Source organism: Panulirus ornatus, chromosome 46 (assembly GCF_036320965.1).
Source record: "Panulirus ornatus isolate Po-2019 chromosome 46, ASM3632096v1, whole genome shotgun sequence".
Taxonomy (NCBI): domain Eukaryota; kingdom Metazoa; phylum Arthropoda; class Malacostraca; order Decapoda; family Palinuridae; genus Panulirus; species Panulirus ornatus.
Window position 1 is genome coordinate 12,272,088 of NC_092269.1, and position 18,372 is coordinate 12,290,459.

Here is an 18,372-nt window from a genome sequence, read left to right on the forward strand (position 1 = left end):
GACTCATTACAACTTTTGTCTCTCTATTGACATTTATGTAACATCACCTCTGAATCTCTGGACATACTTAGTAATATTGTAACATCCACTCTCTCTTGGAAACCACACATTATGGAAATAGCTAAATCTGCCTCTAAGAAACTGGGAATTCTCTTTAGATGTCAAAATTTCTCTTCTGAGCAGTTGTTCTATTTATACAAAGGATTGATTTAGCCTTGTATGGAGTATTGCTCTCACATCTGGGTTTTAGCTCTGCATCCTTATTTGATGGAGTTGAGTCAAAAGAGGTATGACTTATAAACTCCCTGGCTAATTTCAAAACTTGACCCGCTTGCCGTATGCCGCATTGTTGGTTCTATTTCCCTCTTCTGTATGTATTACTTTGGTTTTTGCTTCCAAGAGCTGGCTGCTTATGTGCCCCCACCACTAGCTAGACCATGCAATACTCAGCAAGCTGCTGCATCACATGATTACTGTGTGACCGTTGGCAACTCGAGGCTGGGCCATTTTGATAACTGTTTCTCTTACTACACCATGAAGTTTTGGGACTCTCAACCTTCTCATGTCTTTGCCAATAACGATGACCTGGTACATTTACAAGGATATGTTTTACGCTTCCATCAGAACTCTTAAATGCTTTCCCTCGTTTCTTCTTTTTCAATCCCATAATCTTCTCTACATTTCAATTAAGGCTTAGTTATGATGTGGACTTTTGTCAGTGACTGGAGCCTCCAACAAGGGGGAAAAAAGAATGAGAGCAAATAGGAAAGACTGAGAATTGCTTGCCTTAAATGCAAGAATGCCCTAAATGGCCAACAGACAGGTAACACTTGCTTATCTTGTAACATGACCTGACTTATCAGCTGTGCAAGCATTAATTTTAACCTGATAAAAAAATGTCAGGAGTGCATTACAGGCAGATGACATCTTTTGGTTATGTACACAGATATCCCAGGAAGCGCTACCTCCTAGAACTTGCTTCATTATAGCACTCTTGCTTACATCTTGGAGTTCTAGTTTTACTAGAAAAAAAAATGGAAATCTATAAAAGTAGTCAAAAGTGACAAACCCAAACACTCACAACACTCTGAAAGCTGCTGTCTTTGTGTACTCTCACTTCGCTAATCAGAATGCCGTACACACATATGTTCACATCCAATCAGTACTGAGTGCTGTTTTCTGTGAGCATTTGTGCTTTGTACACATAAGAATGCAGAAAAGATAAGAGCTTCAGCCAAGATGAACACGAAGGTAACAGCAACAAAGATGGCTCATTTAAGAAGTTTGTTAGAAAAATAGAAGGGAATAAAGCAAAGCTAGGTTAAGTGGCAAATGTGGTTGTGGGTTGACTCTCATCTGTTATTAGGATTGCTTGGCTACACACCTGGTGTGTGTTACTGCACTTTTCTGCTTTGTCACTCCCTATTTTGAAATGTCATGTAATGTTTAAGTATACGCTGTTGCTTATTTGTACTTGCACTCACTTTTGTGAGTTATTAGCTGTTCAGTAGCATCTAGCAGTGCTGCTGCCATTGTTAACAAAGATGCCAATAGATGTATCACCACCCATCCACTTACTGACTTTATGGAAGTGAACAATCTACAAAACCCAGAGCAGGAAGATCTTGCCTATCTCAGTTGCTTAACTACAACAGTAGGATTGTTTAAGCTCTGTAAAATAAAGAAAAAGCTAACGAGATTTACACAGACTTTGCAAAAGCATTTGATGTATGTAATCATGGTGTCATGGCAAATGAAATGCAAAAAATGGGAATAACCAGAAAAACAGAAACGGTTATACAACATTTTATCTAAAAGATCACAACACTTAGTTGTAGATCATGTCATTTCTAGAGCATCCATGATGAAAAGCTCATTCCTCAAGGAATTGTACTTGCACCTCTCCTGTTCCTTATTCTTATATCTGACACTGACATGAATGCAAGCCACAGTTTTATATCATTCTTTGCAGGTGATACAAGAATAAGTGTGAAAATCACATCAATAGAAGAAGCTGAAGGGCTACAAAGAGATATTGCTGAAGTTATTAATATTTAACCTAAAAACATGCTTTTTTAATGGAGATAGTTTCAACTCCTCTGGACATCAGACAGACACAGACACTATCATAAACCAGTTGAGTGATGTGAAAGACCTCCAGGTAATAATGTGTAGCAACCTAACCTTTGGCATACACAACAAAACGATGGTTACCTGATGCAGAGGGATGGCACGCTAGATCTTTCATACTTTCAAGACAGAAGAAAAACCAATGATGGTATTATTCAGGGTATTAATTCTTTCATAAATTGAATATAGTTGTATAGTAGCATCTCCCTATAAGGCAGAGAAAATTACAGGATTAGGAAGTGTTCAGAGATTTTTCACAGCTCATATTAATGGGTAAAGGAATTAGATTACTGGACATGATTGAAATCTCTGAGGCTTTACTCCCTAGAGTGTAGGGAGGAGAGGTATATAATCATCCATTCCTGGGAAATCCTTGAAGGTATGGTTCTCAGCTTATACTGGGAAATATCATCTAGTGCCATGACAGGGATGGACGATTTTGTAAAATACTACCTTGTTAAATCCAAAGGTGTAATGAGCACAAAACAGAACACCTTAAACTTCCAGGGCCCAAGACTCTTCCATCACCTTGCCAGCTACCTTCAGAGACACAGGATATACACAGCAGAGAAGCTCACGAATGCTCTGAACAAGTATCTACAGTTTGTGCCAAAACAGCCAGGTTGTGGGAGCTATGCGAGCTAGTGGGCTTCAGCTTCCAGCAGCTTGGTCAACTAATGACCCAATCCATCAGCCTAGGCCCAGCCTTCTCTTTCCTTCCATGTATCTCTCACGACAAAACAGATGAGATCTTATATATTTAGTAAGCCTTGTTTCCATGATTCCAACTGTATCAGGTGCACTTTCACTGATTTGGTCCTTGAATTCTAGTTATGTACTATTTATATTTATTTATTTTGCTTTGTCGCTGTCTCCCGTGTTAGCAAAGTAGCGCAAGGAAACATGAAAGAATGGCCCAACCCACCCACATACACATGTATATACATACATGTCCACACACGCAAATATACATACCCATACATCTCAACTTATACATATATATGCACACACAGACATATACATATATACACATGTACATAATTCATAGTCTGCCTTTATTCATTCCCATCGCCACCGCACCACACATGAAATAACAACCCCCTCCCCCCCTCGTGTGCACAAGGTATCACTAGGAAGACAACAAAAGCCACATTCGTTCACACTCAGTCTCTAGCTGTCATGTAATAATGCACCGAAACCACAGCTCCCTTTCCACATCCAGGCCCCGCAGAACTTTCCATGGTTTACCCCAGACCCTTCACATGCCCTGGTTCAATCCATTGACAGCACGTCAACATGGTATACCACATTGTTCCAATTCACTCTATTCCTTGCACGCCTTTCACCCTCCTGCATGTTCAGGCCCCAATCACTCAAAATCTTTTTCACTCCGTCTTTCCACCTCCAATTTGGTCTCCCACTTCTTGTTCCCTCCACCTCTGACACATATATCCTCTTGATCAATCTCTCCTCACTCATTCTCTCCATGTGACCAAACCATTTTAAAACACCCTCTTCTGCTCTCTCAACCACACTCCTTTTATTACCACACATCTCTCTTACCCTATCATTACTTACTCGATCAAACCACCTCACACCACATATTGTCCTCTAACATCTCATTTCCAGCACATCCACCCTCCTCCGCACAGCTCTATCCATAGCCCACGCCTCGCAACCATATAACATTGTTGGAACCACTATTCCTTCAAACATACCCATTTTTGCTTTCCGAGACAATGTTCTTGACTTCCACACATTCTTCAAGGCTCCCAGGATTTTCGCCCCCTCCCCCACCCTATGATTCACTTCCGCTTCCATGGTTCCATCCGCTGCCAAATCCACTCCCAGATATCTAAAACACTTCACTTCCTCCAGTTTTTCTCCATTCAAACTTACCTCCCAGTTGACTTGACCCTCAACCCTACTGTACCTAATAACCTTGCTCTTATTCACATTTACTTTCAACTTTCTTCTTTCACACACTTTACCACACTCAGTCACCAGCTTCTGCAGTTTCTCATCTGAATCAGCCACCAGCGCTGTATCATCAGTGAACAACAACTGACTCACCTCCCAAGCTCTCTCATCCACAACAGACTGCATACTTGCCCCTCTTTTTAGAACTCTCGCATTCACTTCCCTAACAACCCCATCCATAAACAAATTAAACAACCATGTAGACATCACACACCCCTGTCGCAAACCTACATTCACTGAGAACCAATCACTTTCCTATCTTCCTAGACGTACACACGCCTTACATCCTCGATAAAAACTTTTCACTGCTTCTGACAACTTGCCTCCCACAGCATATATTCTTAATACCTTCCATAGAGCATCTCTATCAACTCTATCATATGCCTTCTCCAGATCCATAAATGCTACATACAAATCCATTTGCTTTTCTAAGTATTTCTTAAATACATTTTCAAAGCAAACACCTGATGCACACATCCTCTACCACTTCTGAAACCACACTGCTCTTCCCCAATCTGATGCTCTGTACATGCCTTCCCCCTCTCAATCAATACCCTCCCGTATAATTTACCAGGAATACTCAACAAACTTATACCTCTGTAATTTGAGCACTCACTCTTATCCCCTTTGCCTTTGTACAATGGCACTATGCAAGCATTCCGTCAATCTTCATGCACCTCACCATGAATCATACATACATTAAATGACCTTACCAACCAGTCAACAATAGAGTCACCCCCTTTTTTAATAAATTCCGCTGCAATACCATCCAAACCCACTGGCTTGTTAGCTTTCATCTTCTGCAAAGCTTTTACTACCTCTTCTCTGTTTGCCAAACCATTTTCCCTAACCCTCTCACTTTGCACACCACCTCAACCAAAACACCCTATATCTGCCACTTATCAAACACATTTAGCAAACCTTCAAAATACTCACTCCATCTCCTTCTCACATCACCACTACTTGTTATCACCTCCCCATTAGCCCCCTTCACTGAAGTTCCCATTTGTTCCCTTGTCTTCCGCACTTTATTTACCTCCTTCCAAAACATCTTTTTATTCTCCCTAAAATTTAATGATACTCTCTCACCCCAACTCTCATTTGCCCTCTTTTTCACCTCTTGCACCTTTTTCTTGACCTCCTGCCTCTTTCTTTTATACATCTCCCTTTCATTTGCATTATTTCCCTGCAGAAATCGTCCAAATGCCTCTCTCTTCTCTTTCACTAATAATCTTACTTCTTCATCCCACCACTCGCTACCCTTTCTAAGCTGTCCACCTCCCACGCTTCTCATGCCACAAGCATCTTTTGAGTAAGCCATCACTGCTCCCCTAAATACATCCCATTCCTCCCCCACTCCCCTTACCTCCTTTGTTTACACCTTTTTCCATTCTGTACTCAGTCTCTCTTGGTATTTCCTCACACGTCTCCTTCCCAAGCTCACTTACTCTAACCACTCTCTTCACCCCAACATTCTCTCTTCTTTTCTGAAAACCTCTACAAATCTTCACCTTCGCCTCTACAAGATAATGATCAGACATCCCTCCAGTTGCACCTCTCAGCACATTAACATCCAAAAGTCTTTCTTTCGCGCGCCTGTCAATTAACTCGTAGTCCAATAACGCTCTCTGGCCATCTCTCCTACTTACATACATATACTTATGTATATCTCTATTTCTAAACCAGGTATTCCCAATCACCAGTCCTTTTTCAGCACATAAATCTACAAGCTCTTCCCCATTTCCATTTACAACACTGAACACCCCATGTATACCAATTATTCCCTCAACTGCCACATTACTCACCTTTGCATTCAAATCACCCATCACTATAACGCGGTCATGTGCATCAAAACTACTAACACACTCATTCATCTGCTCCCAAAACACTTGCCTCTCATGATCTTTCTTATCATGCCCAGGTGCACATGCACCATTAATCACCCATCTCTCTCCATCTACTTTCAGTTTTACCCATATCAATCTAGAGTTTACTTTCTTACACTCTATCACATACTCCCACCACTTCTGTTTTAGGAGTATTGCTACTCCTTCCCTTGCTCTTGTCCTCTCACTAACCCCTGACTTTACTCCCAAGACATTCCCAAACCACTCTTCCCCTTTACCCTTGAGCTTCGTTTCACTCAGAGCCAAAACATCCAGGTTCCTTTCCTCAAACATACTAGCTATCTCTCCTTTTTTCTCATCTTGGTTACATCCACACACATTTAGACACCCCAATCTGAGCCTTCGAGGAGGATGAGCACTCCCCACGTGACTCCTTCTTCTGTTTCCCCTTTTAGAAAGTCAAAATGCAAGGAGGGGAGGGTTTCTCGCCCCCCACTCCCGTCCCCTTTAGTCGCCTTCTACGACTCGTGAGGAATGCGTGGGAAATATTCTTTCTCCCCTATCCCCAGGGATACCATTTGAATACATTACTTTCAATCTGACATTATCATCTCCGAATACTCCCGCCTCCTTCGTAGGACTGGTAGGGCTGCTCCATCTTCTTGCCTCATTTGACATCTCGTTTTTTGTCTTCTAGCTGTATTCTCTGCTTCTCTCCTACTCTTCCTTTGCTTTATCACATTTGATGAATACCTCACTAAATTCCAACTTGTCTTTAAGTTTCTTAGCATTTTTAAGTACTTCCTAGATAGAGGACCCCCAGTCAGACATAATCTCTTTATATCTCAATTGTAATCACCAATTCTTCTTCCTTCTTTTATCTCTAAAATATCATCTGACAATTCTATAACCTCCAGTAATCTTTTAGTAAGCTTTCTTTTCTTCCCCCTATCTGCCATATCTTGTGTATGATCTTTCAGCCAAGATTAATCAGTAATTTATGTCTTATCAACATCCTGCTTTACTTATCTTTTTAATTTTGATATCAAACTTCACAGCCAGATCCATCAGTGCCGAATGATCAACCTCTATGTCTCTAAATCTCCCCTTTAGTTAACAAGTAGTGGTCCTTTATGGTGTGCACTTTTCTGAACCTTTCACCAACTAGGCCATAGACCTTGATTTGTCCACCTCTAACTGTGCATATTTTTTTTCTTCGGTTTTTTCTATAGAACTTATGTTTATGTTCCATTACATCAATCTGTAAGCTCTGTGTCTGTTAAACTGCTGCCAAAATTGCTACTTCTACACCTCCTTGCTCACACTTGTTAAGAGACTTCGTATCAGTACGTGTTTCTGCCCTTTCCTCTGAATGAACAGCTACACACACACACACACACACACACACACACACACACACACACACACACACACACACACACTATTGATGGTAGATTCTGTATGTGTTTTAGTCCTTTTCGCTAACTGAACAATTGTCAGAATTGCTTCTGCACCTCTCTACCCTCTGTTGACAGTAGATTCTGTGTGTTTAATCCTTTCTTGTAACTGAACAGCCTCCAGCACATCTAGTACAAGTCTGTCAGACTTTATTTGCTTTTTTGATAAATTCACCTTTCTCTTAATATGTTCCTCCTGAATCCCATCCAGTCAATTACACATAGGTGTAAATATATGGTACTTATATAAACAGGGTTACTTGACGGGGGCAACGCAAGTGTAAAACTCTCTTCCCGTTACACACACACACACACACACACCCTGGGTAACTATGTCTCTCAGATCCTTAAGTTTGTCTCATATCCCATGACACCCTTCTTGACCCTTGAACTGATTTCTCAGTTTCCATAACTCCTCCTCTTATGTTAACTCCTGGTCTTGGTAGGCCTCCTTCATTTTATGAAATCCCACTAACCAACCAATACATGCTCCTCCACATCATTTAAGTCATCCAACAGTGTATGTATTTTCTGCAGGGTCACCTTGTTGACACACACACCTGGGAGGTTGAGAGCCTTACACCAGTAATGGTTGCTGTAGAGGCATTGAGGGGAGCAGAATTTTTCTCTGCACCTTCCTGGTAATGGAAGAGACCTCCACAGGTTATTAATGGTACAATAAATCATCTGGATATTTGGATAAAAGGAAAGGTTGAAATATCATATGACAGTGAGAACTATCCCTTATAAGATCATGAAATGATGGTAGGAGACATTTAGGGTTAACAGTCATGGGTTCATAGAAGAGAACAATACAATCAGAGGCTTTTATTCATTCTGAGAAGGCATTTTTTTTGTTGCTTATGCATCCCCCATATAAAGTGTCAAGTTAGTATGGTTTCTATGTGCCTGCTTTTGCTGCAATCCAGATTCTTCAGTAATTTCGGGTTCATGATAAATTACTCAGGAAAATGCCTTAAGAGAGTTTGGGTTATAGCATTGCAAGAGGAACCATACTACCTCAACTTCTCGGATGGGGATGTGTAAGTACATACCAGTGCTGTCATAGAGTTAATAAAATTCGTTGTTTAAACTGTTCCCTTCCATAAGATGAGGATTGTTAAGGACACATTGATTGACTGGTCAGAAATACAGCAGTATCTTTCCATTAAGGGGGTACACTCTTGGGAGACCCTGCATCTGCGAGTACCACAGTTGGCAAGGTATACAGCCTAAGGGAAATAATGGGCTGGGGGAGTTACCCTTGAGACACATACCTTAAGTCCTTGAATGAATACTTCAAGTTTATGAATAAGCATTTTATGATTAAAGACATACTTATTCTATGATAATACAAAAGATTATATACAAAACTGTAAAGTAATAAATCAGTGATGTAATGGCAGTATGTCTCACCCCATGTCACATGTTTTGTCTTTGTGATCCCACACAGCAGCCAGCCAGCTACCCTGCACAAAAGCTGCCTTCATGTTTGCCTAAACAGTGCCATGTGATTGTGGTATTCCTTCATGTCTAAGAAGAAAAACAGCAAAAGGTTAGTTTACAAAAGTTAATATCAAGATCACTTTTAAGAAAGAATGATGAAGGCAGAGCCCAGGTTACGAGGCCTAGGTGATGTAGTGATTTCACTAATGAATTGCTTTGTGTGTATTCTCACCACCACCACAGTGGGTCCCTCAGAGTTGGACTAGAAGCAGCCAGCTACCATGCGACACTCCCATCACACAGTAGAAATTCTGCAGATATTTTGATCTTGATACCTTGTTTGTAAAATGTACATATTCCCTGCGTGTCGTAGAAGGCGACTAAAGGGGAGGGGAGTGTGGGGCTAGAAACAATCCCCTCCTTGTATTTTAACTTTCTAAAAGGAGAAACAGAAGAAGGAGTCATGCGGGGAGTGTTCATCCTCCTCGAAGGCTGAGATTGGGGTGTCTAAATATGTGTGGATGCAACCAAGATGAGAAAAAAGGAGAGATAGTTAGTATATTTGAGGAAAGGAACCGGGATGTTTCGACTGAGTGAAACAAAGCTCAAGGGTAAAGGAGAAGAGTGATTTGGGAATGTCTTGGGAGTAAAGTCAGAGGTTGGTGAGAGGACAAGAGCAAAGGAAGGAGTAGCACTACTCCTGAAGCAGACATTGAGGAAGTATGTGATAGAGTGTAAAAAAGTAAACTCTAGATTTGTTTGTGTGGATAAAACTGAAAGTAGATGGAGAGAGATGGATGATTATTGGTGCTTATGCACCTGGTCATGAGAAGAAAGATCATGAGAGGCAAATGTTTTGGGAGCAGATGAGTGAGTGTGTTAGCAGCTTTGATGCACGAGACTGGGTTACAGTGATGGATGATTTGAATACAAAGCTGAGTAATGTGGCAGTTGAGAGAATAATTGGCATACATGGGGCATTCAATTTTGTAAATGGAAATGGTGAAAAGCTTGTAGATTTGTGTGCTGAAAAAGGACTGGTGATTGGGAATACCTGGTTTGAAAAGAAATATAAGTATACGTATGTAGGTAGGAGAGATGGCCAGAGAGCATTGTTGGATTATGTGTCAATTGATAGGCACGTGAAGGAGAGACTTTTGGATGTTAATGTGCTGAGAGGGTCAACTGGAGGATGTCTGATCATTATCTGGTGGAGGCAAAGGTGAAGATTTGTAGAGGTTTTCAGAAGAGAGAATCTTGGGTTGAAGAAAGTGGTGAGAGTAAGTGAGCTGGGAAAGGAGACTTGTGTGAGGAAGTACAAGGAGAGATTGAGTGCTGAATGGAAAAAGGTGAGAACAAATGACGTAAGGGGAGTTGGGGAGGAATGGGATGTATTTATGGAAGCTGTGATGGCTAGTGCAAAAGATGCTTGTGGTATGAGAAAGGTGGGTGGTCGGCAGATTAGAAAGGGTAGTGAGTGATGGGATGAAGAAATAAGATTGTTAGTGAAAGAGAAGAGAGAGGCATTTGGATGATTTTTGCAGGGAAATAGTGCAAATGAGTGGGAGATGTATAAAAGAAAGAGGCAAGAGGTCAAGAGAAAGGATCAAGAGGTGAAAAAGAGGGCAAATGAGAGTTGGGGTGAGAGAATATTGTGGAATTTTAGATAGAATAAAAAGATGTTTTGGAAGGAGGGAAGTAAAGTGCGTAAGACAAGAGAACAAATGGGAACATCGGTGAAGGGGGCTAATGGAGAGGTAATAACAAGTAGTGGTGAAGTGAGAAGGAGATGGAATGAGTATTTTGAAAGTTTGTTGAATGTGTTTGATGATAGAGTGGCAGATATAGGGTGTTTTGGTCAAGGTGTTGTGTGAAGGGAGAGGGTTAGGGAGAATGATATGGTAAACAGAGAAGAGGCAGTGAAAGCTTTGCGGAAGATGAAAGCCAGCAAGGCATCGGGTTTGGATGGTATTGCGGTGGAATTTATTAAAAAAAGGGGTGACTATGTTGTTGGCTGGTTGGTGAGGATATCAATGCATGTATGGTCCATGGTGAAGTGGCTGAGGATTGGCGGAATGCATGCATAGTGCCATTGTACAGAGGCAAAGGGGATAAAGGTGAGTATTCAAATTACAGAGGTATAAGTTTGTTGAGTATTCCTGGGAAATTATATGGGAGGGTATTGATTGAGAGGGTGAAGGCATGTACAGAGCATCAGATTGGGGAGGAGCAGTGTGGTTTCAGAAGTGGTAGAGGATGTGTGGATCAGGTGTTTGCTTTGAAGAATGTATGTGAGAAATACTTAGAAAAGCAAATGGATTTGTATGTAGCATTTATGGATCTGGAGAAGGCATATGATGGAGTTGATATATGATAGCGTTGATACAGATGCTCTGCGGAAGGTGTTAAGAGTATATGGTGTGGGAGGTAAATTGTTAGAAGCAGTGAAAAATTTTAATTGAGGATGTAAGGCATGTGTACGAGTAGGAAGAGAGGAAAGTGATTGGTTTTCAGTGAATGTTGATTTGCGGCAGGGCTGCGTGATTGTGGTTGTTTTTTATGGATGGGATTGTTAGGGAAGTGAATTCAAGAGTTTTGGAGAGAGAGGCATGTATGCAGTCTGTTGTGAATGAGAGGGCTTGGGAAATGAGTTAGTTGTTGTTCGCTGATGATACAGCACTGGTGGCTGATTCGGATGAAAAATCGTGGAAGCTGGTGACTGAATTTGGTAAAGCGTGTGAAAAAAGAAAGCTGAGAGTAAATATGAATAAGAGCAAGGTTATTAGCTTCAGTAGGGTTGAGGGACAAGTAAATTGGGAGGTAAGTTTGAATGGAGAAAAACTAGGGGAAGTGAAGTGTTTTAGATATCTGGAAATGGATTTAGCAGCAGGTGGAATCATGGATGCGGAAGTGAGTCACAGAGTGGGGGAGGGAGCGAAGGTTCTGGGAGCATTGAAGAATGTGTGGAAGGCAAGAACGTTATCTCGGAGAGCAAAAATGGGTGTTTGAAGAAATATTGGTTCCAACAATGTTATATGGTTGCGGGGCATGGGCTATAGATAGGGTTGTGCGGAGGAGGGTGGATGTGTTGGAAATTAGTTTGATGACAATATGTGGTTTGATCGAGTAAGTAATGAAAGGGTAAGAGAGATGTGTGGCAATAAAAAGAGGGTGGTTGAGAGAGCAGAAGAGGGTGTATTGAAATGGTTTGGCCATATGGAGACAATGAGTAAGGAATGATTGCCAAAGAGGATATATGTATCAGAGGTGGAGGGAACGAGAAGTGGGTGACCAAATTGGAGGTGGAAGGATGGAGAGAAAAAGATTTTGAATGATTGGGGCCTGAACATACAGGAGGGTGAAAGGCGTACAAGGAATAGAATGAATTGGAACAATGTGGTACACTGGGGTCAACATGCTGTCAATGGATTGAACCAGGGAATGTGAAGCATCTGGGGTAAACCATGGAAAGTTTTGTGGGGCCTAGATGTGGAAAGGGAGCCGTGGTTTCGGTGCATTTCACATGACAGCTAGAGACTGAGTGTGAACGAATGTGGCCTTTGTTGTCTTTTCCTAGTGCTACCTCTTTCGCGCGTGTGGGGAGGTGCCATTTCATGTGTGGCAGGGTGGCAGCGGGAATGTTTAAAGGCAGCAAGTATGAATATGCACGTGTTTATATGTATATGTCTGTGTATGTATATGTATGTATACATTGAGATGTATATGTATGTATATGTACGTGTGCGGGCGTGTATGTGGGTGGGTTGGGCCATTCTTTAGTTTGTTTTCTTGCACTACCTAACTAACGCAGGAGACAGCAACAAAGTATGATAAAAGAAATGAATAGATAACATCATGTTGTGTGATAGCAAGGGATGGGCTGTAGATGGGGTTGTGTGGAGAAGGGTGAATGTGTTGGAAGTGAGTGTTTGGACACAATTTGTGGTGTGAGGTTTGATCAAGTGAGTGGTTAGGGGTTGGGAGAGGTGTGTGGTAGGAGGATAGTGTGGTTAGGGGAGAGGAGGGGGGTGTGTTTGGATGTTTTGGATGTGTGGAGGGAGTGAGTAGGGAGGGGTTGACGGGGAGGATGTGTATGTCAGGAGTAGAGGGAGTGGGGAGGGGTGGGAGACCGGATTAGGGGTGGAAGGATGGAGTGAAAAAGATTTTGAGCAATTGGGGCCTGAACATACAGGAGGGTGAGAGGCGTGCAAGGAATAGAGTGAATTGGAACAATGTGGTACACCACGGTCGACATGCTGTCAATGGACTCAACCAGGGCATGTGAAACGTCTGGGGTAAACCATGTAAAGGTCTGTGGAACCTGGATGTGGATGGGGAGCTGTGGTTTCGGTGCATTACACATGACAGTTAGAGACTGAGTATGAATGAATGTGTCATTTTTTGTCTGTTTTCTTTACGCTATCTTGCTGAAGCAGGGGGTAGCGATGCTGTTTCCTGTGGGGTGGGGTAACGCCACGAATGGATGAGCGAAAGCATGTATGAATATGTACAAGTGTTTACATGTATGTCTGTGTATATCTTTGTATATGTATGTAAATATGTATATGTTGATATGCATATGTACATGTATGGGCATTTATGTATATATATGTGTATATGAGTGGATGGATCATTCTGCATCTCTGTTTCCTGGCTCTACCTCACAGATGTGGGAAAAGTAATCAAGTATGATTAATGAATAGATACATTATTTTAAGTTTGTATACTTGTTTTGCAATACTTTGGGAAGCAAGGGATCACTATCTAATTGTCCTTTTGAAAGTTAAGAATGATCCCTTACCATTAACAGCATCAAAATTAGAATAATGTCAATAGTTGGAAGATGTCTCACAAAAGGGAAAAATAATCTTTGTTCAAGACACCAGACACCAAAATATTAGCAGTTATCCTAAACTGCTGTGAATTGAGGTCTGTGTAACATACTTAAAGTGATTCATTATATCGATACTTCCACTTTTTTAAGTGTTAAAGTGGTATGGAGTTTTTTTTATTTATATTCACTGTGGATCTTCTGCATGCCATGCCAAGGCAGGTTCTAAATGACTGCTTTGTCTTTTTATGTAATTTTCCTCTGTTTTTCCATCTGTCCATTATTAGGAGTTAGACCTAGGCTTAGTGCAGATGTGTCTGACATGGCTTGTAAGGTTCAGGTCAAATGTATCAAACATTGCACTTTATAAAGGATCCTTGCCTATGAAGTTTTTTAGCATACATTCTTAGAATAATGAATACCACTGTACCAACAACAGCATTGACCTTTTGGGTATCCATAGTTTTCCATGGCACCACCAAAATTTCATCCATGCATTGGGCATATGTCTTGTGGCTGTAGGCTGTTTTTAACCAAGGAGATCACCATCCCTAGAGAGATGTAGGAAGATTGTCATAACCTGGCAGTGTTGCTAGTGTGAATGTTGAGATAGACTTTTATGCAGTGTGGCTGGCTGGCTGCTATATAGGAGTACAGAGGTATGGCAACAAAGGTAACAAACTGCCATCAAATTATTACCTTACAGTTTTGCACTTTTTTTCTATGTATAGAATAAGTGTATTGTAGTTTTCCATATACCCTGTACCTTGCTAATCATGGTTTTGAAAACCACAGTCTTCCAAGGACATAACCACAGGTGTTGGCAAGGGACTTCTGTACACAGTTGTTTCCCATCATTTAATAAATTGATTGGCATAAGACCTATGCCTCTGGTTAAGATTTTGCCCCTTATAAGATATTGTAACCTAGGGGTTACCCTGCTCCATAGCATGAAGATTTGACATGACCTGTAAGGGTCAAGTCAAACATAAAGTTTTTACTTCATGCAGTACTTTCTCAGCATTTAAAGAATTGCATGGCATAAGACCCATGACTGTAGTTTAAATCTTTATGAGTTATGCCCCTTATAAAAGGTTTAACCTGGAACCCAACCTAGCTTAGAACTTGAAGAATATTCCACCTTTGGCCATGGAAAGTAATGTAGATGTTTTATGGTATTTTTCAGAGAGTATTTCCACCCATTCTTAATTCACTCCAAGTCACTATGCTACACTGGGGGCAACACAGGTGTTCAGTGGAACACCTACCTAGTTTTGGGGAAAGTAGTACTTAGGTCCTTTAGGTTGCCGTTTGGAATTGTGCTTTAGTATCATTCATTATCTGAGGATGTCTTAATCAAATGACCAAATATTACAGATGTATTAGATGCTCTGCTGCTTGAAAATTTTTAAGATTTAGAGGGACAATTATTGAAACTATTCACTACAAGTACTCTTAATCCAAATATGCTCATGCTTCATCTGTTAAGCTGAGTAAGTTAGCCAGCTTTAGGGTCTTTGGCAGTTATTCTGATCTAGATATTCATACCTTTCAGTAAAGGTCAAGAACTGTTTCTCGAAAGATCCAAAGACGAGAGAAACAAGATTGACGATCAGGAGGCACTGAATTAATGTGAACCTCTTTCACAGAAAAAAAATCACTATGTTAAGGTACGTAATTAACAGACAGCAACTGATTTGAATGTATTCAGCAAATGCAGTCTTTTGCTTGCTCCATTAAGAAAAATTTAGGAATAAGCTTTTATTGGATTGGTAATGGCAAATGATATCCTGTAATTTCAAAGATGATTACATTTCTTGCAGAAACAGTTTGCATAAACTAGAACTTTTGATTTAACATCTGCTTTGCATTTTTAGAATATTTAATGTCATGCTTGTAAATTAATACTGTAGTTGTCCATGACTTTAGTTATCAAATGTTTTTCTCCAGTTTTAGGTATCAGTGGATTTTCACTGTTTTGATAGTCTTATTTTTGTTTGTGAAGAGTCTAATTATCATTGGTACCCATGTTTGAAGACAAAGAAAGTAAAGAATAGATTATTATTCAGAGTATTGCCCATAGTGTATTCCATGTCTTTATTTGATATACAGAAATCTCATTTAACATTATACCACTACAGATTTACTCACAATGGTCATTCTGTTCTATGAAATTTGAGAGATTTTTTAAGGTCTCTAGGGATAGAAACCTCAAACCCCCTGCCCTTTTTATGAATTTTATGTCACTAACTACCTTTCAGTAGTTGTGACCTGCAGCATGTGTAACAAACTTTCTTATTACAACGTAGTGCAGTGAGGAGATGGCGGTGGTGAGGCACCAAGTCGTGGGGTAATATCATTGGTAACCAGAACCTCTTCTCCCCAATCACTTCATTACATTGCCACCAGGAGGGGAAAATCTTATGAGGGTTCTACACCTGAGCATTATACATTAATTAGGACAGAAGCAGTGAGGAGGGGCATCAGAAAGACGTCTCATGTATCTAAAGTGTAACTTATTTACAACTTAGTTTTTAGTGTATAATGGTTGCCTCCCTCCTTGGATGCTCGCAGGCACCACATGTCTTGAATGGATTCCTCATAGTGGGTTCTGTTTGACTAGATCCTCTTCATCCTCCATTCACTCTGTCTGCTCACTGTAGTCCCCCACTGTGTCATACCATATGGTCCTCATCAGTTATTTGGAGTCCGCAAGCATCAGACATTTGCCACAGAATAAAATTCCCACAAAAAAAGAATTAGGAAATCTATGAGGAGTTGGAATAAATACACACACACAAAGAAAAAAAGATAGTTTAATTGTTTCAGATGGGTACATCTGCATGCAAAGTGTTGCTACTATCAACATTATATGGGAGTTCATAAAATTGACAGGATCTGGGGTATATCTGTAAGACCCAGTTACCATGCCATTTTAGTGCCTTACATAATCTTCAATTCTTCCCCTTGAAACTTTTCCATATTACCAGTACTATTTGATTTGCTGTTCCTAATTTAAGAATGAAATCAAACCAAACTACAGTAGACATGTTTATGAGAAGTACCCATAATTTGAAAATTCATCTATTGTGCCTCTACCACCAATGCAGTGTGTTTTGACATTACTCCCTCATGTTTTTGATGATTGATTTTGATTACCTGTCTTCATACTCTTCTCCAGCTCTTCTTGAAACTTATAACTCATGTTTTGCTCACAGAATGTAACTCTTTCATTTATGATATTTTAAGTAAAACAGGCAGTTGCCATTCCCAACTTGTGGAAAAATTAAACTCAGTCAATCTAGTTGTGTTTGTCACTTGAATACCTCTTCTTCTGGGCCTAGAAACAGTGTTTTCATGTTTCTTCTGAAATCTATAATCCTCCTACTATATTCCTTTAACTATGAGTTGGTCCATTGCTTATCCCTAACATTGTTATTGTAGATCCAAAATAATCATGTGTGTTTTATACAAGGAGGTAAATATTGGGGGTATGGTGATGTCATCATGACAACACTTTCTAGCAGATAACAGTCTCTCTTGTTTGTTCCACAGTCCAGACTTCCTCAACAGAGTATACAGAATTCAGTGTGTTTGACCATGAGTACACAGAATTCAGTGTGTTTGACCATGTAAAGGTGTAGTAAACTGAATTCTGGTACTCACTATAAAGATACTTACCTGATGAGTAAACCAGATCCTTTCTATGAATCTATCTCACTTCTGGCAATAACTGTCATAGCACTACACCTGGAAAGAGTTTTAAGGGGTCTTACAAAAGTATTAATCCTCAGCTTAATATTCCATGTTCTCAACACAACTAGCCAATAAGTTCAGAAAAATGGTACTCTACGGCTATAAGATGTTAAGGTAATTCCTCTTATCCCTATAGAAAACTACAGCTTTGGGTTATTTGGTAGTGTGAGGCCTTTACAACTGAACAGTTCACATAAACATTCAATCATACAACATATATACTTCCAGGTATACAAAAAGAAAAGTTAACCATCAGGATACATTTAAGAACTGATGGAACTATTGTATATTTGAATTATGATTCAGTGAGATCTGGTAGTAGTTGTTAGGCAGCCACCAACCAGGGAGGTATATTACTGGTGCTACCCACCTGGTTATTGGTGGCTGTGTAGTGAGCCAGCATTTCAGCAGTTGTCAAGTTGCTCTTCTTTGACCCGGGTAGCTATCTTTTCTTTCTGCCTCACTCACTGCTCATATTCTCAAACATTTAATCTCTCCTTGTCTTAAATGACACTTGACATCACTTAACTCACACAACTAATTCTTCACAGCTTTAGATTTACCTGCAGTGAGCACTTTGTACTAGTCCTGCCTTTTGAAAGAATGGTAAGAGCAATAGATAGAAGCAGTAGTTAGGAACTTTAGGCATGAGCTTTACATGAGTTTACATGAGAAAGACAGAACAGGAGGTCTAATTGGCCCACGACTGGGTTGTCTGGTAAAAAATAGGATTTCAACCTGACAAGAAAATGTAATTCCACTCTGCAATTTTTTAGCTATCACCGATTCCCTACTGCTGCTTATTAGCCTTCTGGTATCCTCGTTACCACTGTCGTTTATACAATTTATTTCTGGTGTTTTGCTCAGAGTAACTTGAATATATAAGTATTTGTCAAAACAACTTTTGAAGGTATTTATAGTCTTA

The 18,372-nt window shown here is 40.3% G+C and overlaps 1 protein-coding gene across 1 annotated transcript in view; it reads left to right on the top strand.

Annotated features, from left to right (window-relative positions):
* mIF2 (mitochondrial translation initiation factor 2) overlaps positions 1-18,372 on the top strand; it is a 266,646-nt gene that overhangs the window by 15,957 nt on the left and 232,317 nt on the right. The window contains exons 2-3 of the mRNA XM_071688841.1: positions 8,868-8,969; positions 15,247-15,361. Of these exons, the coding sequence (XP_071544942.1) occupies positions 15,354-15,361 (8 nt within the window). The 5' untranslated portion in view covers positions 8,868-8,969; positions 15,247-15,353. The remainder of the gene's footprint in view (positions 1-8,867; positions 8,970-15,246; positions 15,362-18,372) is intronic.